Below are 24,697 nucleotides of genomic sequence, written 5' to 3' on the forward strand. Positions count from 1 at the left end.
TCATCCAAGAATTCAGAAGCTGCTTTAACTTCAAGAGATAATAATCTACAAAAATAGTACAGATTATTTTTATGGACCAAAAAGATTACACATTTCACATCAGAGACCATCTTTAGGCAGCAACTGAAGAGAGCAAGAACAACAACACACTGACAGAAAAAGTACAGTTTAAATTACTAAGCACAGATGTCAACATCAGACCTTTACATTACTATCTCTGGTTTCAAAATGCTGGACTTGATCTCCTTGTGAGGCAAAACAACTCCTCCATTGCTGTAAATTTCGTCGCAGACATGAACGTCTTCTCCGAGGATGGTCATGTTCTCCACCCGAGCCCACTGACCAACGGTCGAGTGCCAGCCAATGATACTTGATGATATGCAGGCATGTTTCTTGATGCGGACTCCACGCATGACCGTGCAGCAAGACAGCCTCACACCCGACTCAACGACACAACCAGGGCCAATTGCAACGTCAGGGCCAATCAAGCATCCCTCTCCGATTTTTGCGCTTTCATCCACCAAGACGTTTCCGATTATGTGAGTACCAGTGGCCAATTTAGGAGAAGCTTTCTTCCTCAAGGAGTCCAGGTATAGTCTTAGACCTGTGATGTAATCCTTTGGCTGCCCGATGTCCATCCAGAAACCCGGCAGGACCATTGCGTACAGCTTTCCCTCAGCAGCAATTTTTGGGAAAATCTCCTTCTCAATTGATGTGGGGCGTAATTGGATACGATCAAGCACTGAAGGGTTCAGCAGGTAAATGCCAGCATTGATCTTGTTGCCTACGAATAACTTTGGCTTCTCGACAAACCGCTCAACCTTTCCAGTAGATTCCTCTGTAACAACAACACCATATTTTGAAGGCTCATCCACCTAGATCAGCATATCATTTAGGTTTTAATCAGGTCTATGTTCCAACTCAACAATCAGAAATATTTTTAACTACATATATCTGAAAAAGACTTACCTTGGTTACCATAATAGAAGCTTCACCTCCATGGGATTTATGGAACTCAATCATCTCTTTCAGTGGATACTCGCTGATAACATCACTATTCAGAACGAAAAATGGATCTCCGGATTCATCTATCAGCTTGTCCCTAGCCAATGCAAGGGGACCGGCTGTTCCAAGAGGTTCGGTCTCTTGCGAACATGTGATCTTAATCTCAAGCTTTGCCTCAAAATCTTTCAAAAAGTTCAGCATTACCTGGAAAGGAAGGTATTCATTTGTTAATAAAGCAAAAGGATCTTTCATTGGTAAAATTGCATTGAGACAGAAGCTCACCTCTGGCTGATAATTGATGGCTAGGACTACTTCAGTTACTCCAATAGCCTTGAGGGCTTCTATCTGACACAATGACAAGAAGAATTTTAACATACATGATAGAAATTCTTAGATTTAAAACAGCATCTCAGCTAATGGTGAGCATTAGGCATTAGGCATTGTGCCTGAAATACATGTAGCATAATATAACGTACGACCCAGACCACTCCCCCTCCACCCAACAAAAGGAACCCTCACAGGAATGAAATAGAATGTACCTGGTGCAAAATCATGGGCTTGTTAGCAAAATCAACGAGCGGCTTAGGCACACTCAGTGTCAATGGCCTCAATCTAGTGCCGAAACCTCCAACAAGAATCAATGCCTTCATCCTTACCTGTAGAAGACTTTGATGGATTAACTTGATGACTCAAAACAAATTATAACCTATCTCTGCTCTTTTCTTCATTTATGCATGTATTTAAAATATGATGATAAGTGTCATGATCTAATCAATGTTGTGGGTGTCCCATAACTGTCTTTCTTAGAACTGACTCAAAACAAATGCATGGAGGAGCTAAGAAACAAGGACATATCCGAGTTGGACAGAAACAAAGCACAAATTTAAAGCTGTAGTTGAGGAAATAGACAATCAACCCATAGACACGTCATAAAGAAAGTAATTTCAAATTTTCAATATATTCAAGAGGCCACTCCAAAAGAAAACTGAGGCTGGGAAAACAACAAATTCGAGCTGTACTACAGGCTAACTCTTTCAATCAGAGTAATATAGTGAAATGTTAGCAGGTTCGAAGATATAGACGGTGCACCATGCCATAATTTCTAATTTAGGAGACTGTTCAATCTGAAATCTTTGTTAGAAAAGGAACTTCTGTTCACGCTTTCTTTCTGAGGCAGAGTAAAAGCAAACGAAAGATAGTTGATGGTGCAATTGGGCACCACAAAAGAATCTCAAAGCAATCTAGAGAACATAAAAAAATACTAAAAGAAGATTGACTCTTGCTTGATGAATCTTGACCTGGATTTTGGGTTTAAAAAGTGGATGCAACAGAGTGGAGTAATTAGTAAATCATGCAAAAAAGGGATTTTTAATCGAAAAAAACAGGACTTGCATGGAAATCAACTCTAATCACCTCTTAAGAGACATAGAAAGTGGAAACAAAAAGTGGAGTAGTAACTATTTTAAAACCAGATACCCAAAAGTAAGTAAAGTTAAACAAAAAAGAGATCTTAAGGAACCAACGGAGTACCCAATCAACAAAACAACGCAAAAATCTGTTCATTAGTAGTCGAAATTATTGAAAACCTCATAGAAGTGGTGTGGTAGCAACTACGAGAGTGGTCAGACTTGAAAACAAAGATAATTAACTATTTGAAGAATAAGAATCTAAATTTTAGTTTAACAGCACCTGATCTGAAAAAAAACAAAATGCAATAGTATGTCCATATTTCGTGAAGTCAAGCCTAACTAAATTTTGTTGAGAGCTCAAATACATCTCCAGATTGGGATGGAGCCAACCTAATCAATCTGAAAGCTTACAATCTCAGCCCATTCACTACTCATTGTATGTAAATGATCATCAGAAGCTACATTACAGTGATTAGATAATCCAAAACTTGATTTTCCATTTCCACATCTAAGATTGGAAACCAAATTCCACCAGTTGCGTATATGCATCTCCTATCCTAAATATCTTCTCCTTCATCTCCATATCTCCACATCTCCTTTACCGAATCCATCTAAGTTACTAAAAAAAAAGGCTATATTTTATCCAGAAAGTGAAAATTAAAAAATAATGGAATGCCACAAGGATCCCAATTTGACGTCTCTGCATCGGATCCAGGCTCCAGCTAACACCATTCCATTCAACTAACAAATTGGAACAAAACTAAAAAAATCCTATGCTAATCAGCACAAGCAACAACAGAAGATCGAATTTTGAAACCAATGAGACAAAAATTACACCTGCAGCATTGCCAATTACGGAAAATGTTGGTTTAACGCAATAAAATACCTGAATTTTGGGGATTTACAGCAGATCTAGGCGTAGTCAAAGTCAACAAATGCTGTATGTTCCTCGCTTTACCACAAATCTCAGCGATTTGTGGTTTTCCTGAGAGAGAGTGAGAGAGATGTCGGTAATGGCGATTGAGAGACAAAGAAGAAACAATAAATATATAGAGATGGATAGATACAGTTGCATCTGTATGTATATATACCGAACTGCTGACTTCCTCTTTTTCGATTCAATAAACCGAATTAAATTACATTTACTATCTTAATTATTAGTCAAACCGAATTACATACTCAGTCTCACTTTGGGAGTCTCAATTGAATTCGACACAAATATTAAGAAATGTAAAGAAAAATTGGTGAAAAAAGATAGTGGAGTGTGAGTGCTACCTTTTTATATTAGTTTTATAATAAAATATGAGTGAAAAAATGTTAGTGGAATGTTGAAGCCTAATGCCATTTATGGAATATTTCAACCGAGACTCCTAAAATGGGACACCCAAAAATAGTAAGCCGGACTCCTAAAGTGGGACGGAGGGAGTAATAAATTTATATATAGACTTCTTTTGATAGACTCATAACTTAATAAATTTATTAAGTGAGTTTTATTATTGTAGAAGTTTTATAATGTGATTGAAATATGAATTTAATTTATCAAAAATAAAATAATAATCCGTACACTATATATATTTTGTTATGCATGCTATAAAATGGAAAAACACTAAAATGAATCTTTTAATGGAAAGTTACAATTAATAGAAAATTCCACAACTAAAAAGAGTAATTTATTCATATTCGATGACTGACTGGCATTACTAGGTGAATCATTATGTAAATTGGCTATGAAATTTTGATAAATTATTGAAGTATTTGAAATTATTATTCGGAATAAAAATTAAGTATTTAAAAATAATAGTAGGACTGTATTTATATGTTTTCATGTACAAAAGAAAACGCCTAGCTTAAATGATCTCTTTGTAACTAATTAGTAGTATTTATATTAACCTTTTTAATGTTAGTACATGAAAAATAGTCAACTCTTTAAAATTCTATTTTTAAGAAGTTGACCTTAAACAGATTTAAAAAAAAGGTTTGTAGAATTATAATTTCCTTAGATCTCATTGTGTGGTTAAGTATTCCTAGATTTCTTTCCTATTAAAATATACTCCATTATATGATGACTTTTTTAATGGACAACTTCTACTTAAAAATTATTAAATTTACAAATGATTTATTTTATTCGTTAGAAAATGAGAGTAAGAAATGGAAGATTGGAAATCACTCAATAAGCACATGGAGCACATGGCAATTTGGTCGATCGATTATTTTGTTCCACCTTGTTATTGGATTATTTATTAATATACTACTATATTTCACACGTCATCATTTTGAACCAAGATTATTAGCTTATTAATCTTGATATGTGTCAATAAGGAAAGATATGATTCTTAACATTTAGGAACTATGACAATATTGTAAGGGAATAAGTTGATTTGGTTAGAATATTCCTTGTACTACATACCATTCACCCTATTTAAAAGGGAATAATAATAAAGCAATAATCATCTCAACAAATCCCAATCTTTTCTCTTAATCCATTTAACATATCTTTGTATCACTATTGATTTCGCTACATTTAGTGAAATGATATAGTTATAAAAACATGTGTTAGTGTTGAGGCATCAAACTTCAATCTATGTTGACATGAATCATATTTTTAATTATTGAAGGTTAGGTGATTCACATGGCCAACCATCATTTGCGTTTGTTGTGATTGAATGAAGCAACACTTTTATAGCTATGAATTTGTCATTATATAAGAGCAAGTTAAAAGGTTTTATGAAGTTTTAATTGTGTGTTTGGTATGCATGGATGGTGGTAGTATTAGTGAATGACCTGCGTTTGTTGTGTTTCAACATGCCGGTAGTGTATGAATGTTAACATCTTCTTGTAAATAAGGTGCATTATAGTTTGAGATATATAAATTATTGGTATATTATGATAGATTGCAATGATAAATTGTTAGCCGGATATTATTAATTAATTAAGTTTTTAAATATAAAAATTTAACGAATTCTTGAAAACAATATTCCACCATTAGTCATTTTGCTTCAATGATCGAAGGGTGACAAAATGGGTAGCGGGTAATGGGTAATCCCCATCTCGACCCGCTACCCACCGAGTATTGAGTACCCGCTACCCGATTATAACGGGAAATGGGGCAGCATCGGGTAGTGTGTTTTAGAGTTTTGCGGGTAGCGGGTATACCCACTACCCGCGCGGGTATACCCGTTAGTCCCGATAATACCTGTTATTATTAGTATTAGCCATATTCCATCTTTTAATACTCCCTTTGTTTCATATTAATATAGGTGTTTCAAATTAATTAAAGCAGAGAAAAAAAGTAAATAGTTAAATAATAATAGCTATATACGCACTCATTTTGAAAAATTAAAATTAAATAGTTAGGACGAAGAAAAAATAAAGTAAAAGAGATAATAATGTAGAAAAGAGTATTTATATTATTATATTTCCAAAATAAGTGAAGAAAATGAAATGTCTCTATTAAGCAGAACAGTGGGAGTACTTTATATAAACTAAAAGTTCTTTTAAAACATTTTTATATTCCAACGAACATACAATTGAAAACTCACCGGAACTAGCTATAGAGTGTCTCCTCACTTTTATTCTCAATCTAATTCAATGTTTACCATCAATATTAATAAAGTAAATTATGGAGCATTGATGGTTATTATGGTTTTCAAATTTTTTATTAGGATTTTGGGTCGGGTACGGGTACCCGCAAGTCGGGTACGGGATACCTGACACGGGTATCGGATAATCCCGGTATGTCGTGGGGCGGGTATTGAGACAACAAATTTGGCTAAAATCGGGTACGAGTACCGGACTTGTCGGGTGCGGGTATCCGCGGGTAACCCGTTTCGCCACCCCTAGATGGAACTAAGTGCCATACACTTTCCTTGTGTAGGATTGAAGAATATCACCGTTGCTAGAGCTATAAGAAATCTAAAATAAGAAAGAATATCAGACAAACAAAAACAACTCGATTTTGTTTAGATTCTAATTTTAATAAACACTCCCAAATTATGTGTATCTGAAATACCAAACTCTTACAAAATATACAAGTAGACAAAGCAGATGACTACAACAATTATATCCCATAATTGGAAACTTCACCAAAAGTCAAAATAGACACAAATCACATTTGGAAAAACAAAAAAATAGAAGATGTTCACATTCCACATTCAAGAAAACAGATATCAACTGTTCATAGGCTTTATACATTTGCACAAACCAATGACAGACCTACAGATGATAAGTTGTGCATAGCTGCAAGCAAAAATTCTTCCTTGAAATTATACAACTCTTTCAATATTATTTCAATATGATTATACAAATTATTCCTTGAAATTAAACAAATTATACAAATCTTTCAATATTATTTCAAGCTCTGCCAAAATTGTAGACAACCTATAAAATAAGCATATCGAAGCTCCGTAAAAAATGCAGAAAGAGATTAATTATTTTTGTTCAATGTTGGGTTCATTATCTTTATTTTTTGTTTGTATGTTACATTTTTTTTCGTTTGTTTTGTTTATATCAAAATCATTTATACTTATACCCACAATATTGCATTATGATTAAGAAACTATGACAGGCATTTATTTTGCAAAAAAAATATATAAATCATTTTTTCAGTAATAAATATTTTAACGAATGGTTTTTTCAAGAAGCCAAATAATTCATTAGTGCCCAACTACAAAAGTAATAATTGTAGTTACTCAGAAAGAAGGATAGAAAATATTTTACAAATTTATTCTTTCACTAAAGTTCTGACGCTAAAATAATTAACTAATATCATAAAAAATTACCGTGGACATATATGTCACAATTTATAAGATACTTTTCATTTAGTGTTGTATATTAGTAGTACTTCTAACTAAATAAAGTACTGACAGAAATTTGTCTCTCTTATCTTTTTCTCCTTAAGTCGTGAATCATAAAAATTGCCTATCTTAGTATTTCTTAAAAAATAAATAATCTATCTTTCTCTTCTTAAAGACATACTCCTACTTCCTTTGTCTCATAAAAAATAAGAATACTTAAAATTTAGAATTGATTTTTTAATATAATTAAATTGATATATTAAATTAAATGTAATGAGAATCAGAGAACACTTAATTAGGTGTCCAAATCCTTGATAAATCATTGGATAAGAACTTTTTTGCAATTAAATGCACAAAACTATGCTAAATTACTTAATGTGATTAAGAAAAGAACAATAATCCCAAAAAGTGTTGGAATGAAAAAAAAAATTTTAATTTTATTTTTGTAGTAAAATTATCTATATATGATAAATATCTAGATGTTATATAGAACTCTAGAATTAAATAGTAGAATATCTAAATATTTTAGTAGAAATATCTAAGATTCAGAATTCTCTAGAATCTAGATATTATCTAGTTTTACTAAAAATATAGATATAGAATATTTAAAGAGTGGAGCAGAGAATTCTAATAACTAAGGGATGCCTATAAATAGAAGAGTGTTGTATCATTTGGAATAACTTCGAGAAAGGTTAGGGATGCAAATAGACAGTGTACAAATCTTCATAGAACTAACCAAAATCAAGCAAAATTCAACAAATATACATAGATTGCTTATAAATCCATACTTCATTGCTGACTGTTGCAAAAAACAATTAAAAATACATATCAGAAATGTAAAACGACATTAACCGAAAAAATGTTAAACATTATTTCCATACCTGGATCATGTAATTGCTAAATTTGTCTTTTGAGAGCGATTCTACATGTTGCATCACTAGCCCCATCATAATAGAGCGCGTAGAGGTGCATCTTTGACTTTTGATTATTCCCTCAATAACAAAACTGCTATGCTTATTCATGAAAAAGTGAACAAAATTCTCCCTTAAGATGCTCTTAGCAAAATCCAAATGAATTTCATTAATTGACTCAAAGATGGTACTAACAACCTTATATGCATGCTCATGCCCAATATATTCCACAAAAGAACATTATAGACAATTAACCACTTGAATCTTATCAGAGTTAGACATTATAGGTATGGCGACAACTTGAACATGAGAGTCTGGTAGACTGTAACACAATTCATTGAAATGAGGCATCAAGACTTCAATTATGTCTGAAACAGTCACGAAAATTCTACGGAAATTCTACGGTTTAAAAACCGCTGCAACACACACCCGCCATACACATTACAAGCTAGATTGAATGCATCAGCCTTCAGCTCAGCACAGATAAATGCCAAATGCTCATATTGCATGGCTCTTCGATAAACTACTCAACTAACATAGAATTTCTTTTATCCTTATTGTAAGATAGCAAAAAAAAGCATAATCAAAATAAGATAAATACTTACCGAATCAAATAAAGAACCAGTAGAAACATAACATTAAAGAAATCCAGAGAAACAAACATATTGTAATCGAAATCAAAATGAAATCAGGCAAAATTCAACTAAAATGTAAACAGCATTGATAAGGCTCATTTCATGCATTAGTTTTGAGTGATATTATATGCTTTTGGGGAAGATAATGCACAAATTTTGAGCTTAAGTGTGCAGAAATCTGCTGGACCTAGGAGTTTGTGCTAATTGACCTGACAGATGCAAAAGAGCTGATTTTGAAATAAAATACCAGAAGTCGTCGCTCGGACCTAGGAGAATCAGGAAGTTGACGACAGGAGCAGAAATGGAACAAAAAGTGCAGAAAAAGTCGCTTAACTGGTCAAGGAGATAGAATGGCGGAATGGAGCAGAAGTGCAGAAAGAGTCCTCTACATGGTCAAGAGACATAATGGCGTGCTGACATGAAGATCATCAATTACTGCAAGGATAAAATGGTCAATACCGACAAGAAATTGCCTTAGGGTTGAAGTTGAAGCCACTCTATAAATAGAGGCTTTCCACAATGAAGAAGCCGCGCTTAACGCTATCGTAGATTAGGTAGGAAGCTCTCATAGGCGCTTAACGCCACCGCTGTCTCATAGGCGTTAGATAGTTTGCTGCTTTCTTGGCTTAAATCTGTAGTTTCATCGGAGGTATTGATTACTTCGCCGTTAGATCTCGACTAATTTTCAGTTTTATGCAGCTTTGGTGTTTATTTTCATGTTGATGATGCTATTTACTTATGTTTCTTGGATGCTTTTCGCAATTGGTGGCTTAGATGTTTAGATTCATGTTGTTTACATGATTTCCAGTAGTTTAGAGGTTGAGATTTAGTTGTTCACATGTTCGATTTCTGAGATTCGATAGTTTAGGTGATGCATTTAAGGTAATTTGTGTTCATTTCGCTTTTTGCTTGACCCGGTAGAGTAGATCTGTTAGTTCTAGCTTGAATTTCGTGTTTACGTCTCGTTTTGAAGCATGCTCTATTTTATTTCTTCAATGGTGTTGAAGCTCTGTTCCATGCTCTGTTTTTACTTGGTTGTTTGGAGAAGATGAAGTAGAAGTTAGTTAGAAAATCATATCTGCTTTTTGCTTTTCACAACTTTCTGTCAGCCCAGCATGTTTAGGAAAAATGGTCCGCACTTGTTTTTGCATCTTTGTCTACCTATTTTGGGAAAGTTCCAGCATGTTCATTCTGTTACAGGTGTTCTAGTTAGTTTAACTCAAGTTTACAAGTTGCCTTGAGTTTGGTTGTCATGCAAGTGTCCGTACTTCTCCCATCCGCTAGGTCAGTTAGATAGAGTCCAGTTAATTCCGTCAGGTCAAGTAGATTAGAGTCTTAACTCACTCAATGAATGCGTGGCAGCAGCCGACTCCTTTTCCAATTGTGTCGTAGAAACGATCTCGAGTAGGTCCATAGTCCCTGTGGTTCGACCCCGCTCTTGTTGCTTATACTTAGTAATATTTGTTGCATTAGTGGGAAAATTATAAATCTTGTTGAAAGGAACTTCACGTGCACACGACACACGTGCAAAAACCCTGTCTTCAAGCATACAAAATATAAACAAGATGAAAATCAAGCAAATTATAAACAAGATGAAATCAAGCAAAACGAGGCAAAATCAGGCAAAACATAAACAAGATGAAATATAAACAAGATGAAATCAGGCAACATAAACAAGATGAAATCAGGCAAAACGAGGCAAAATCAGGCAAAACATAACAAGATGAAACAGGCACGAAAATTCTACGGTTTAAAAACCGCTGCAACACATAACGCTACTGTTTAGGCTTGCAAAGAGGATGGCACACCAAATTCGGGCATTCTTGACCCAAACAAGTGAACAACAGGATGCAGTATGATTAATATCGGCACACACACACAATATTATATCAAAACAGTTTAGAATTATACTCACAATATTGCATTATAATTAAGAAACTATGACAGGTATTTATTTTGCAAAAAAATATCTAAATCATTTTTATGATATATATATTAACAAATGGTTTTTTTATCAAGAAATCAAATAATTCATTTAGTGCCCTAACTACAAAAGTAATAGTTGTAGTGACTCATAAGAAAGGAGAGAAAATATTTTACAAATTTATTCTTTCACTAAAACTAAGTAATATCATAAAAATTTACTGTGGACATATATGTCACAATTTATAACCATCTTTTTATTTAGTGTCATTGTACTATATTATTACGACTTCTAACTAAATATAGTACAGAGTCTTTTTATTCTTTCTCCTTGAGTCATGAATCATAGAAATTAGCTATCTTAGTATTTTTTCTAAAAAAAATACAGGTAGTGATAGATGTATATAATTATACGTACATATATAATCAAACTTTTTTTTAACATTTTACATTGAAAATCATTTCATAAATATTAATTGATTTAAAAAATAAATTTCATACTAATCATTTGCAACACTTCGAGAAAAAAAAAATTAACCTAAATATTTGTATATTCAAGCAAAAAACTATTTTCTTACTAAATACTCCCTCCATCCCCGATTAAGAGTCACACTTTGATCGGACACGAGTTTTAAGAAATGTAAAGAAAAGTTGGTTGAAAAAGTTAATGGAATGTGGGACCCATTTTTTTATATTAGTGTTATAATAAAATGTGAGTGAATTGTGTTAGTGGAATGTGAGACCTACTTACTATTTATGGTAAAAATAAAGTGTGACTCTTAATTAGGGACGGACTGAAATAGAAAAATGTGACTCTTAATCGGGGACGGAGGGAGTATTGTATAATTAATTTGAATCAAGCTGTAAAATCATGTTAGAATTTGATATAAAATTTCTAAATACTATTACAAAATTGGATTAGTGTTCTAAAAAATATATGAAATTCCAAATACTATTACAAAATATATAAGGAGAAATCACTAATACTACTTCTAAGGTGAAATCAAGCTTCCTTCCTACGCAATGATTTTGTACTCAATGTTTTCACCACCCGTAGCCAATCTCCCACACATCTTGAAAAGTCCAATGATTTTCCGAGCACGGTAATCATACAAAAGCACTTCTCTTGATGTACGACCTTTGAGAACCACACAATTGTCGTTCCTCCAAATAGGAATCTCATAACTCGACCTTAAATTGCACTTCCAAAAAGAATATAGTTCCACATTATTCACATTATTCCAAATAACCTCACTTCCTTCACCGCTCGACTCATAAACCTTCAACTTACATTCGCCCATAACAAGGATAACAAAAGAGCACTCAACCTTTGCAAGAATCGCAAAAACCTTATATGACTTGAAGTACTTATCAAGCACTTGGTCACCCATTCCTGATATTTTAATTGTTCGAAACCTTTCATTCTTCTTATCAAAGCTTAGTATAATCTTCTTATGCATTGTCCTTGTGAACCCTTCTCAGTGAACAAAAGATCCATTCTTGCACACCGACTTTATGGGTTTCTGGATGATCAAATCTTGATCGCTATCCAATTCCCTCCAAGAATTCGTCCTTGCTGAATACAGATTTGCATGTAAACAGTTGTGCACGGAGCACAGCATCAACTGCACCACTTTATAATCTTTGTCAAAACCCAGTCCCACATGATGAACATAAAATTTTTGTCTATCAGTAGATGCATAAAGAGGAGGTGGTAGAATCTTGAATTGACCAAGAAAAGGATTGCATATTGCAGGTCCTAACATATAAGGATAAATTATGCAGACTAGACCCTTAACCGCCCCAGATACAGATATAGATACAGGTGCATAGTTTAACCATGGGTCATTATGCTGAAAGTAATACCCCAACAATGACTTCCTATTATCTAGGATATTTAGTGATAATTGTCTACAACCATAGATGAAATCAGAAATAAAGTATAGATATACCTCCTCATCTTTGTTGTTGTTACGTCGCAACGTATGCAGTTTAATTAAGAATTGTGCTAAAGAGAGGAATCAAACAAGGACACTGATATTAAGAATTTTCATTGTCAATTAGATAGAATTGCAATTTTGTTTTGTTGATCAAACAGCTAAGGCTTTTGGAGTAAGATTATCAAAACCCAAAAAACCAAGATCAACCTTTTCAACAGGTTTGCACTTCTATTTCATTAAGCACGAATTAATCTTTATAAACACTAACTGGATCACTTTTTGGTAGATGGAAACAAAAATTCTCATATTAGAAAGAAAAGTATAGGATTAATGTTCTAAAAAATACCTGAAATTCCAAATACTATTACAAAATATACAAGGAGAAATTACTAAGTACTACTTTTAAGGAGAAATCAAGCTTCCTTCATACTCAATTATATCATATTCTGAGACTCGGCTCCCACCCATCTTGAAACGTTTGATGAATTTCCGAGCACGGTAATCATACAAAAACACGTCTCTTGATCTACGACCTTTGAGAACCACACAATTAGTTTGAAAAGGAATGTGATAACTCCACTGAATATTGCACTTCCAAAAATAATATAGGTCCACATTATTCACATTATTCCAAATAAGCTCACTTCCTTCACCGCTCGACTCATAAACCTTCAACTTACATTTGTCCACAACAAGGATAACAAAAGAGCACTCACCCTTTGCAAGAATCGCAAACACCTTATATAACCTAAAGTACTCATCAAGTACTTGGTCTTCCGTTTGTGATATTATAATTGTTTGAAACACTTCATTCTTCATATCAAAGCTTAGTATAATCTTCTTAAACCATGTCCTTGTGTATCCTTCCCAGTGAGCAAAGGATCCATTCTTGCTCACGGACTTTATGGGTTTCTCGATGACCAAATCTTGATCAATATTATCCAATTCACTCCAAGAATTCGTCCTTGCCGAATATAGATTGGCGTGTAAACAACTATGCTCCAAGCACGGAAGCAACCATACCACTTTATAATCTTCGTCGAAACCCAATCCCACATGATGAGCATAAAAATCTTGTCTATGAGTAGAAGCGTAAGGAGGAAGAGGTAGAATCTTGAATTGACCAAGAAAAGGATTGCATATTGCAATGCCTAACCCAAGATAACTCATGATGACTAGACCCTTAACCGCCCCAGATATAGATTCAGTCCCCCGAAAGACATATGACATCAATAACTTCCGGTTATCTAGGAGATTTAGTGATACTCGACCATAAATTAAATCATAAGTAAACCATAGATATACCTCCTCATCTTTGTTGGTGTACAATTTTCTAAAGTGTGGAGAATTAATGATGTAATACCACGATTTGTGGACACCTATGAATTTCAAGAGGGATCGAACAGGAAGATGCAATAGTATCTCAAACACCACATCGATATTCATAGCTATGTGTTTATATGAAATTGTTGGAATTATGCAATGCAATGTACACATGGTAATGTATATATATTAGAAATATATTTCTATTAACGGCGGTGCTTAGGGTTAGGGTTATTGCTCTTTTCATATTTCGAGACTTTTTTTTTTCTCTAATCTTGATTTCCATATACTTTTTTCTGTATGCAATCAATTATTGATAGTCTATTCTTTCCATATTTCGACCGCTCTTTCCAATTATTGATAGGGTATGTGATATTATAAAATTGGTTAGTATATTTTTAGGGAGTGTAAAATATTGTAAAGTTGCTATATATGATTACAACTCCATTTCCCAAAATTAATTATTATCGGATCCTTAATGCGATGACCAATTAATCCTCAACTAAGCATGTAAGATTATTGCATATATCAAAAGCTTTTAAGGCACTTTTTTATTTAGAAAAGTTTCACTATAGTCAAATCATTTATTTTTTTGGTGAGAAAAGCGAGCAGAGCCCGATTACACACTAACGAACGTAAGAAACGTCAAATCATTTTTATATTATTATAATTATCATTTTTTCACTTTAAACTTATATTCTCTTACTTTACTCTTTATTTGATTTATTTTTCTTTTTTTAAAAAAACTTTATTACCTATCCTTAACAAATTAAAAACATCCATTTCTTAAGCTTTGTGCCAGAAAAGAAGTGTCTCATCTATGAAGAAACTGAGTGAGTAACACCTATCATAACACTCCGAAATGGATTCAGTCTAACATATGATTATAATTTTATTATAAACTAATTGCAATTCTAAAGAATATTAATAAGAATAAGTAGTAAATAAATAAGTATACTAAATCAAATGAGTAATATAAATTTCTAACATTATTTAATGTTATGATTATCAAAATTGCAGAGTGCTATATAGCATCACCAGTTTATATCCGCGTGCTCGTCTACTATTGTGGATACTCTAACCGTTGAATGGATAAAAAATGCATGAGAAAAGTAAAAACAAAAAGAGAAAAATGTGAAAGAACAAAACATAGATAAATAGCACTAAAAGATCATTTATGTCACGTGCTTTTGTCATTTTTAGTGTTCGAAATGGGGCTAATCTGCATGGATCCGACCCGCTTAACTTCTTACTTTTGACCAACCCAACACAACCCAATTAACAATACCATATCTTTAATTTTAGGATAACAAAAAGTAAAGGAAAATTGTTATTCCATTTCCCAAATTTCAGTTATAGAACCCCAATCGTCAATTCCAAGTCGCAAATCCAAAATCCGTAAAATATGTATTCTATTTTTAAACTTAATTACGATCGAGACATAATATATTGAATCAACAAAAAATTCGACCTGATCCAATTGTCTGAATAAATATAAGTAACATTTCTTTCGATAGTGACAAATGTACATAAAATTTCGAATTTCTTCAACATTTTACATTGAACGACAATTTATAAATTTAATTCCCTCCGTCCATAATTAAAATTCCATATTTAATCGGTACGAGTTTTAAAAAATTATTTGACTTTTATGCATTCCTTCTATCTCCTATTAATTATCTACTTTTACATTTTCGTTTGCCCCTAATTAATTGTCCACTTTCACCTTTTACCATAAAATGGTAAGTATGTCTCATATTCTACGAACTTAATTCACTCACATTTTATTATAAAACTAATATACAAAAGATGATACGCATATTCCACTAACTTTTTCAACTAACTTTCCTTTACATTTCTTAAAACTCATGTCGGAACCAAAGTGGACAACTAATGGGGAACGGAGGACGTAGTAAAGTGGGTAGAAAATTAGTAGAATGCAGTGTCTACTTTTATATATTGGTTTTATAATAAAATGTGAGCGGGATGGAGGGAGTAATTGATTTTTAAAATAAATTACATACAAATCATTTTGCAACAAAAAGAAATTGAATTTTAACTTAAATATTTACATATTTAAGATCATTTTTTTAAAAAAAATGTGTAGTTTATTCGAATCAAAACTAAAAATCATGTTAAAATTTGATCAAAAAGTTTCCATATCATTTCTTTTTTATTACATAATAATAAAAAACTGATTTTCAGAAAAACTAGTCCTAAATCTCAAATTTAAGTATTTATACTTCATGTTTAATTAATTTTTCTTATTAATATAAGGACAAAAAATTAAAGAATAAAAAGTAAATAGTGTAATGCAAAAGGAGATGCCAATTACCGAGCAGAGCGGTTCATTTATGAGAACTTTTACATTTGAAATTATTTACAGCATGATATATAGTAGAGTAAAGGCCAAATGTGGTCCCTAATATATGGTCGTTTTATCAATTTGGTCTTTAACATTATCTTTTTGATTATTTGATATCCCTCACAAATAAACTCGGACCCGAATCGGTCCTCACTTAAAAAACCGTAAAAAAATAGATGATGACCGCAATTTGATTATATTAAATTACTAAGGTATATACCACACCAGCATAAACACAAATATATATAAAATATATTTTATATATTTTTAAATTATAAAATCTATTGTGAAATATAAATTATATTTAATTTATTTTTAAAATTATAAAATATAAATAATATTATAAAAATACTCTTATTTTCTATTTTAATTGATGTTGACAGTCAGGTATACCGCAAAAGTAAGGTATACTGAAATTTGGTACGGTATACCGAAAATGAGGTACGGTATCGGTATGGGAATTCGTCATATCGAAAATAAGGTATACCGAAGTTCGGTAAAACTTTGGTAAAGTAAAGGTATGACTTTTTTGCATACCGTATTTACGATAAGGTATACGGTATGGTGTTTTCGGTAAGGTATACCTTACCTACCCACCCCCCTATGTGAGACAATTGCAAAATTATAATTTATAATTTTCCAATTTTAAAAGTAGAAATTTATAAAAATATTTATAATTTTTATGATAATTATCTATTTTCATTAGGCATGATCCGACCCGGCTAACTCTTACTTTGACCAACCCGACCCACCCAATTAACAATATTTACTCCCTCCGTCTCAGTTTTTCATTTCGCATCGTCCCACATAATTTGTCCCATTTCACTTTTATCATTTTTGGAAGTGAACCCCGTATTCCACTAACTCATTCCTACTCACATTTTATTATAAAACTAATATATAAAGGTATGACTCACATTTCACTAACTTTTTCAACTCACTTTTCATTACAATTCTTAAAATCCTTGTTCGGTCAAAGTGATCCGAATGATCCGGAACGGAGGCAGTATATATTAGGATAACAAAGAAATAAAAAGAAAAGTTGGCTTCCAATTCCAATATTATCATCTCTTCAAATCCAGCCCTAATTCATCAATCGAATCCACCAAAATTCTCACTCAATTCCACTCAAATTCCCAAATTCCAGTTATCAAAACCCCAATCCTCAATCCCCGATCCAAAACCCTCCAATTTTCTCTGCGAATTTGCCACATTCCGATGAAATGATCGTCTCCCCCAACGAACCCTACATCGCGCTCGACTCGAGCTCGAGGTCGATCAACGACACGGTGAATGGGACGCACCACTTCACCATCCGCGGCTACTCTCTGGCGAAGGGCATGGGCCCCGGAAAGTACGTTTCTTCCGACACTTTCAACATCGGAGGCTACGATTGGGCGATTTACTTCTACCCCGATGGGAAAAACCCCGAGGATTCGTCCACGTACGTCTCCGTTTTCATCGCGCTGGCGAGCGAGGGCACCGATGTGAGGGCGCTGTTTGAGCTCGCTCTGTTGGATCAGAGCGGGAAGGGGAAGCATAAGGTGCATAGTCATTTCGATCGCGCGCTCGAGAGCGGGCCTTATACGCTCAAGTACAGAGGAAGCATGTGGTAATGATTCGCAATTGTTTGGTTTTGTTTTAATTCGTTGGTTTAATTGGTGGATGAGTGAAATTAGAAATCTAGAATTTGGTTGTGATTGATGAATTCTGGACGATTAGGGTTTGAAATACGGTTTTGTTGAATACTTTTGCTCATTTGTTTGTGATTGAAAAAGGCGAAATCTCGATTATGTTTGTAGCATTACTAATCTACTTGTGTTTGCAGGGGTTATAAGCGTTTTTTCAGAAGGGCTGCGTTAGAAACTTCTGATTATCTGAAGGATGATTGTCTTTCTATGCATTGCACTGTGGGAGTTGTTCGAACTCGCGTTGAGGGACCAAAGATGTATAGTGTTCACGTCCCCCCATCAGATATGGGTCAGAGTCTCAAGCATTTGCTGGATGCTGAACTTGGTTGTGACGTAGTTTTCCAAGTCGGAAAGGAGTCATTCAAGGCTCATAAGATAGTACTTGCTGCCCGTTCTCCTGTATTTAAAGCTCAGTTCTTCGGACTAGTTGGAAATCCTAATAGTGGAAAGGTGGAACTGAAGGACGTTGAACCATCCATTTTCAAGGTTTGTTTCTTTGTCTTGTAACATTAACCACTTTGTTCGGGTTGAAATAAATGGGGTGGAGTTATAGATTCTTGACTTTATGAACCTTGAAAGTATCGTATGAAATTACGCGTGTGATTTTATTTCCATGTTTTATTACTAGTAAATTATATATAAGCTGAAGAAACATCAGCAAATTAAAATGCATTTGAGATCAAGGTTTAACAAGAAAGGATTTAAGGTAATCGCAAAGAGGCAGATGTATGATTAACTTAGCTCCGAATTCTGAACACAGTAAAATCCCTAGCAAAAACGAATGCATACTTGAACTCTAACCAACTGGAAGTATATCATAACTTTCCTTCATTGCCTCATTTACATGTGGTTTTATATTTTTTTCAATGGTTGTGGATTAACAAAATTCTACTACATGAGAGGATAAGAGAGGTGAAATTATAATTGTCCTTGTTTTTTTTTTATTAATTTGGTAACACATAATGCCGTCAGATTATTATACTTAGAATTTTATTCAAGACTTATGCTGGCTATTTCATGAAATGGAAAGCATTGTTTTTCTTGTACCTTAGGGCTGGTTGTGAGGTATTATTTGACACATTAGGTGAATTGAATCCTTAGTCTTTAGGTTGAGCTTTTCTATCACACTGTATGAATGTATTATACCATCCACATTTCTCAGCTACATGGGACCTCAACTGTGATACCTAAGACTGTTGTTAACAATCCTTATGGATGGTCACTGGAGTTTGTGTATTAAATGTATTGCAAATGACATGCATGTCGTCTGGTTCTTTACTTCTTGACAAGTCATCTTTGTTAATTTATGTGGTTAATTATCTGCAGGCTTTGCTACACTTTATTTACTCCGATGAACTTCCTGATTTTACTGAAATCGATGATTCAACGCCTGCTTCTTCTACGATCATGATGCAACATCTATTGGCTGCTGCGGACCAATTTGGTTTAGATAGGTTGAAGCTTTTATGTGAAGCAAAATTATGTGAAGAGTTCAGCACTGATACAGTGGCAACAACTCTTTCCCTGGCAGAGCAGCATCACTGCACGCAGCTCAAGCCCATATGTCTAAAATTTGCTGCAGCAAACTTGGGAGGTGCGTGTAGTCCATAGATCTGAGTGGTGCAAGTTTTCAGGTTATGTCAATTATAATTTCCACTCCGTTATCTGGAGATATGTTATGATGAAATTAAGTCTTCTTCGTATCTGGTGGCTATTTTTGTTTTCTGTGCCTTAATCACATGTCTGCATGTCTTTTCTTCGTTTTCCCATCCAAAGAAAGTGAAACAGAAATATAAAAAGGAAATAGATAGGTGAAGTTTATAATGTTGCACCTAAGAATACTTTGAAATGCGACCTAGCTTCAATAAACAAGTATGTCAACACGAATCCTGATTCAGCTATTTCTGTCATGCATAGATGCTATTCTGCATTTAATCATAATAGTTCTGACCAAAACAAACTTCAAGACCATTTCACTATAGGTTAATGCAACTAAATTATGTTTACAAATAATGATTTGTGTAACCACTATGTTCAATGTAATATAATTTCATAAGAGCAGCAATTATCATATTTTTTATGTCTCAGTTCAGTACTATACATGAGCACATGCTTAATATGAATGCTCAAAAGTCCATGGCTCCAAGATTGCCTTATCGTGCTTTTGCTTGCATGAGGTAGTTTAAGATGCGTATGCATTTGGAGTTGATGCTTTTCTGGGTAAGAGCTCTTTGATGTTTGGATAGCAGGAAGTATTGTAAATCAACCAAAGTAGTGAAAATATGAGAATCAGCCCATTTCTGTAGAAACCTCATAATTCACGTCCGTTGTTCAGGAGCAGCATCTCCAGACCTCATTGAGGAGATGTCGAAATTGCAATGTAGGAGTATTAATGGTTTGGTTTGCCATTGCAGTGGTGATGAAATCAGAAGGTTTTAAACACTTGGAAGAGAGTTGCCCCTCACTGCTGTTGGAGTTGCTGGAAACAGTGGCATTGGTGGATGAGAAGCCGAATCTCGTATCAGGTAAGAAAAGGAGCATCAGCAGCATCTTTGCGCTAGATTTGGCAGCAGATGGCGTAGCAGAATCTGTGAATCCAAACGGCCGTCGGGTGCGGAGAAGGACCTAGTGCTGTCAATGCAAATTGAAGGTACAATGGGAAACCAAGGCTCATGTCTATAGTAAGTAGGCTATTTCTTTGTTTGCATTATTCTAACAACATTTGACGAGTCACCTGAATCACTTCAGCAATCTTTATTAACTGTTTGCTGCTGACAGTCCTAGCTGTATTAGCAGGCTGTTCAAAGGGATCTTCAACCTAAAATCAGCAAGGATGTATTAACTTCTGGATGTGCCTAATACCCCACTACCAACGTGTGTGCGTGTTTGAGAGAGAGAGATTACAAATAATGCATAGGTTTTGGGCAGCCATCTCATGTTGGTATGAATATCCTCCACATGTCCCATAAATGGGTTGATACCTTGTGTAGAAGCTCTTGAACAAATATCAGAAAACTGAAGGTGCAAAGGGATGAAAACCCTGTCAATACAGTTGGACTAACTTTTATCGTACAAAAAATAGGCAGTTCATGATTGTTATCTTTAAGATGTTATCATAAAAAGTTTTAACAAATATTGATTTATAAAAAAGCAAGTACTTTAAAACCTTTGTAAGGAAGGAAAAGAAGAGCTCGGGCAAAGAGCTCCGGTTGATCGGTCTTGACCTATCTGACCTAATTTTTGTAATGTTTACAGCACAAGCTTCTTCGATATTTTTTTCCGCAGTATCTCGCACACCTTCAGGAGAAAGTAATTTAAGAACATGAGCATCATTCAAAATGAATCAAATTAACAACACATAACAAGTTCAAATGAGTAAATGTGCATCAGCTGTTGAACATCTCATTAATAAAACCCAATTGAGTTCTACCTGTAAGGTCGTCAATCATATTCCCCGGGTATATTTCTACAAGAGGGGGTAATATAGCAGGTTCCAAAGTCTGTAAAACATTAGGAAATAGATTAGATAAAAAATAAAAATGTATTCCTCCTGTCCCACCATAAGCGACTCGTATTCTCCCTCCTACTTTATTCTCTCATCACTCATCCACTTAATTCTCTCTAATACTTTGTTCTCTCTCCACTTAACTCTTTAAACATCATTTTCATAAATCTCGTGCCTAAAAAAACACCTCGCTTATGGCACGGAGGGAGTATTTGTAAGTGTAACTGTTTTTAAAATCAGGATAAGATTAAAAGGGCAACTTAAGTAACCTATGAACTCTAACATATTTCTTAGTTTATTTAAAAGTTCTCGCTTCTATAATTAAATCAAAAGCTTACAAAGCAGCCCTATTGACCTGTCACCGTACGAAACTCAAATTGGTGCAGAAGTTACCTGAAAATGAAAAAGCACAAGCAGACTTAGACAATACGAGTTCAAACTCCCAGATTTTGAATCATTGATATGGTGAGTTTTGGCCCATTCCTTGACCTGCACAGAGGAAGAATTTTAATGATGTTTTGATACTGACTCTATGATTCAGATTCATCACTATGTCGTAGAAACTTGCCAGCAGAACCAGATCACGGAAGCGGGTATCGATCCCACTGATCCAAAATAAAATTTTTGACTTCATTTGCCCACTTAAATTGTTGATTGAGAGGTCACATGAGATGTTGAACTTCCCCTCAAACTTCACAATTGGTATCCTCGCATTGGAGATAAACTGCAGCCTACGAAATCCACCTAATAGAAAAGGCACAAATTGATGGATCAAAATTTCACAGCTGCTAAACCTAGAACCAATATCTGTTAATTGGAGATTCTGCTCCCAATGTGTAAATCTGTCTCAGACTTCTTATGCTTTTCTAGACAACACTAAATTTTCCTCTCAACAACTTTCTTAGGCATGATTTGAAGTCTATACACATTTTCCCACAAAATCCAATACAGTCACAAACTCGAACAATCACAGTTCTTCAGAAATTTCAAACACACACCCTCTTGAGTATTTAGCTCAGCCAACGGTCCAATATCTTTAGCTGAGGGTATCATTTAAACTTCGAATATTAAAGGAACCAAAAGTCAACCAACAAAAGGCAAATTAAAAAACTAAACAGGATAAGTAGCATGCCTTTTCATATTTGCAAAAAAAAAAAAAGTTTATAAAAATGCTCAATAAAACTAATATTAAAAGAAAACTAGAAGAGTGAAGTTTCAGCTTGCACTAGTATCAGCTAACCTTTTCTTCTCAAAGCTTTTATGACATCTGCCAGTAAGGTTTGTTTGTGCTTCCTTCCAGGAGAAGAAATATATGTACCATTTAGTATCTCAATGGATACATCTAAATCACCCCATTTTGTAAAAAGGTTGGACACAAACGATCCATATGGCTCAACAGTGGCACCTGCTCCAAGAAAATATTTTGGACATGCCTAATTAAATGTTTTATCTACAGTCAACATGACATTTACACAATTCATAAACATATTTCATTGTTTATCTACAAACCATGAAGGCGCTAGTATAATTTGATTTAAATTTAAGTCATGGTTGAGCTGCAAGTAATAATTTTTACAGTTTTAAGCTCTAAGCCTATAACAAGACAGTGACACAGGCACAAAGCACCTGAGTGTTTTTCCTCCTTACGTGGAAAGCTTCCTTGAGGTCGAGGATATAAAGTCTTTTCCTTTTTAAACAATATCTTAGGAGAGGAATCAAGTGTGAAGAAAATCTATATATAGTTTTGACAGAACTAAGATAATGATCACAACATCTTTAATTGGGACCAAGGACTTCCACAATTTTCAGTTTTTTCCCATGATTTAGACACTGGTTAAAGTTTTTCCCACAAGAATTAAGTACATACCTCTCAAACTTTCTATGGATCCAATAACTTCTTGGATCTCCTTTATGATATGAAATCTGATTGTCCAATCTTCGTTTGAGGGATTGATTGCACGAAGAATATCATTCAAAACCCGCTCAACCTGATCATAGCCATTCATTTTGATTGTGGCTATAAGCCCCCTGCATTTAAACCAATACAAATTATAAACTACAAGAAGAAAATTTCTGATCTTCCCTACATCATAACAACATAACAATTGAATCATAACATAACACATTAAACACTCCAAATGAAAAAGTAACCATATTTCTTAGATAAATTTACTTGAACTGCATACATATAACTCCATCATTGCAGCTGCAAACCATTTCCCCTTTCAATTCACATGACCTATCGCAAAATCCAACATAAACTCAATTTTCCAACTAACAAAAAAATAAACAATTCCAGCTCAAAGTGCTAAACTTGGCGCCAATTCAGCAATGCACATTTGTATTTTCAGAGAACACAACACCAAAAGAATTGAAGAAATTATTTTCTGAATATGGTCGCAAAACGCAAACGAAATCGAATTAGAAAGCAACAATCACATCGGATTTGACTACAGAAAACATGAAATGAAACTACGAATCGTGTGATTAAATTCGCAATTTGAGCCCCTGAAATGGTGGCATGAAGCTTCTAAAGGGAGGAAACTTATTTGATAGGAAATCCAGACCTTAGAAATTAGGGCTCAAATAGTATTTGATTCGAATTAGCGGAATCCATGGAATCTGATAGTAGCTGGGGTTAGCTTAACTTCGAGAGAGGGAAATAGAGGAAGAGGAGACGAAGAAAGAGGGGAATATTTTTCAACTTTTAGTTTATATAATATTATATTATATTCCCAAAAACACATTTTATATTTGTAGAAATATTAAATATTTCAATTATAAGGATGAGCGTACAAATTTGTTTTGATGCTATTAATGCTATATATAATCAAAATTATGGTTTCACTTAAAAATATTTCAATTAAAAGGATGAGATTCTCGAGGGCGCGCAGTATCGTAACTTAATACAAAAGTGAGGGAGTCAATGATAGTTTGATCATAAGAAAGCAGTCATATGCTTGGTGCGAACAAGGAGCCACCGTATTAGATGAAAGTCACATACTGTTATTGTCGTGGTTCGTCTAACTTAACACAATAGTGAGGAAGTCAATGACAATTTGATCATAAGAAAGCATTCATATGCTTGGTGCAAACAAGGAGCCACCATATTAGATGAAAGTCACATACTATTATTGTGACTCATAAGGAGTACTTCATAGAGATCACACATCCTAGTATTATTCTCTCCAAACTTC

The 24,697-nt window shown here is 34.0% G+C and overlaps 3 protein-coding genes across 5 annotated transcripts; 1 reads left to right on the top strand and 2 right to left on the bottom strand.

Moving 5' to 3' along the window:
• Positions 1 to 3: 3 nt before the first annotated feature.
• LOC125222914 (mannose-1-phosphate guanylyltransferase 1-like) lies at positions 4 to 3,448 on the bottom strand. The gene is made up of 5 exons (XM_048125805.1): positions 3,301 to 3,448; positions 1,545 to 1,661; positions 1,288 to 1,350; positions 970 to 1,209; positions 4 to 875 (listed from the first exon to the last, which is right to left on the bottom strand). The coding sequence occupies exons 2-5, from the start codon at positions 1,653 to 1,655 to the stop codon at positions 204 to 206; spliced, it is 1,086 nt and encodes a 361-aa protein (XP_047981762.1). The 5' UTR covers positions 1,656 to 1,661; positions 3,301 to 3,448; the 3' UTR covers positions 4 to 203.
• Positions 3,449 to 17,357: 13,909 nt separating this feature from the next.
• Positions 17,358 to 20,624, top strand: LOC125200815 (BTB/POZ and MATH domain-containing protein 3-like). 2 transcript variants are annotated; one of them, XM_048098592.1, is made up of 4 exons: positions 17,358 to 17,916; positions 18,133 to 18,481; positions 19,322 to 19,589; positions 20,410 to 20,624. In XM_048098592.1, exons 1-4 carry the CDS (start codon positions 17,528 to 17,530, stop codon positions 20,622 to 20,624), a joined length of 1,221 nt encoding a protein of 406 aa, XP_047954549.1. In that variant the 5' UTR covers positions 17,358 to 17,527. The 2 variants fall into 2 exon arrangements, with proteins under 2 accessions (XP_047954549.1, XP_047954550.1); XM_048098593.1 differs by having other exon boundaries at positions 19,322 to 19,629; positions 20,410 to 20,539.
• A 78-nt stretch (positions 20,625 to 20,702) lies between these two features.
• Positions 20,703 to 24,169, bottom strand: LOC125200817 (protein HESO1-like). 2 transcript variants are annotated; one of them, XM_048098594.1, is made up of 10 exons: positions 24,068 to 24,169; positions 23,687 to 23,739; positions 23,368 to 23,528; positions 22,741 to 22,905; positions 22,069 to 22,244; positions 21,894 to 21,989; positions 21,426 to 21,495; positions 21,162 to 21,292; positions 20,900 to 21,010; positions 20,703 to 20,813 (listed from the first exon to the last, which is right to left on the bottom strand). In XM_048098594.1, coding segments are annotated over exons 2-10 (1,023 nt in total). In that variant the 5' UTR covers positions 23,689 to 23,739; positions 24,068 to 24,169. The 2 variants fall into 2 exon arrangements, 1 of the variants encoding a protein (XP_047954551.1); XR_007172786.1 differs by having other exon boundaries at positions 20,776 to 20,813; positions 20,900 to 21,035.
• Between the last annotated feature and the right edge of the window lie 528 nt (positions 24,170 to 24,697).

This window comes from Salvia hispanica, chromosome 1 (assembly GCF_023119035.1).
Source record: "Salvia hispanica cultivar TCC Black 2014 chromosome 1, UniMelb_Shisp_WGS_1.0, whole genome shotgun sequence".
In the NCBI taxonomy this organism is placed as follows: Eukaryota; Viridiplantae; Streptophyta; class Magnoliopsida; order Lamiales; family Lamiaceae; genus Salvia; species Salvia hispanica.

What these genes read in the sequence shown, in the direction of transcription:
- LOC125222914 (XM_048125805.1), bottom strand. Translation starts at nt 1,655, where the DNA reads ATGAAGGCATTGATTCTTGTTGGAGGTTTCGGCACTAGATTGAGGCCA. An exon ending in CCATCAATTATCAGCCAGAG is followed by an intron (nt 1,210 to 1,287) that starts GTGAGCTTCTGT and finishes CTTCCTTTCCAG; the next exon opens with GTAATGCTGAACTTTTTGAA. An exon ending in CTTCTATTATGGTAACCAAG is followed by an intron (nt 876 to 969) that starts GTAAGTCTTTTT and finishes ATGCTGATCTAG; the next exon opens with GTGGATGAGCCTTCAAAATA.
- LOC125200815 (XM_048098592.1), top strand. Translation starts at nt 17,528, where the DNA reads ATGATCGTCTCCCCCAACGAACCCTACATCGCGCTCGACTCGAGCTCG. An exon ending in AAGTACAGAGGAAGCATGTG is followed by an intron (nt 17,917 to 18,132) that starts GTAATGATTCGC and finishes TTGTGTTTGCAG; the next exon opens with GGGTTATAAGCGTTTTTTCA. An exon ending in TGCTGCAGCAAACTTGGGAG is followed by an intron (nt 19,590 to 20,409) that starts GTGCGTGTAGTC and finishes TTGCCATTGCAG; the next exon opens with TGGTGATGAAATCAGAAGGT.
- LOC125200817 (XM_048098594.1), bottom strand. An exon ending in AAAAGCTTTGAGAAGAAAAG is followed by an intron (nt 22,245 to 22,740) that starts GTTAGCTGATAC and finishes CTTTTCTATTAG; the next exon opens with GTGGATTTCGTAGGCTGCAG. An exon ending in CCAAAACCTATGCATTATTT is followed by an intron (nt 20,814 to 20,899) that starts GTAATCTCTCTC and finishes TGCTGATTTTAG; the next exon opens with GTTGAAGATCCCTTTGAACA.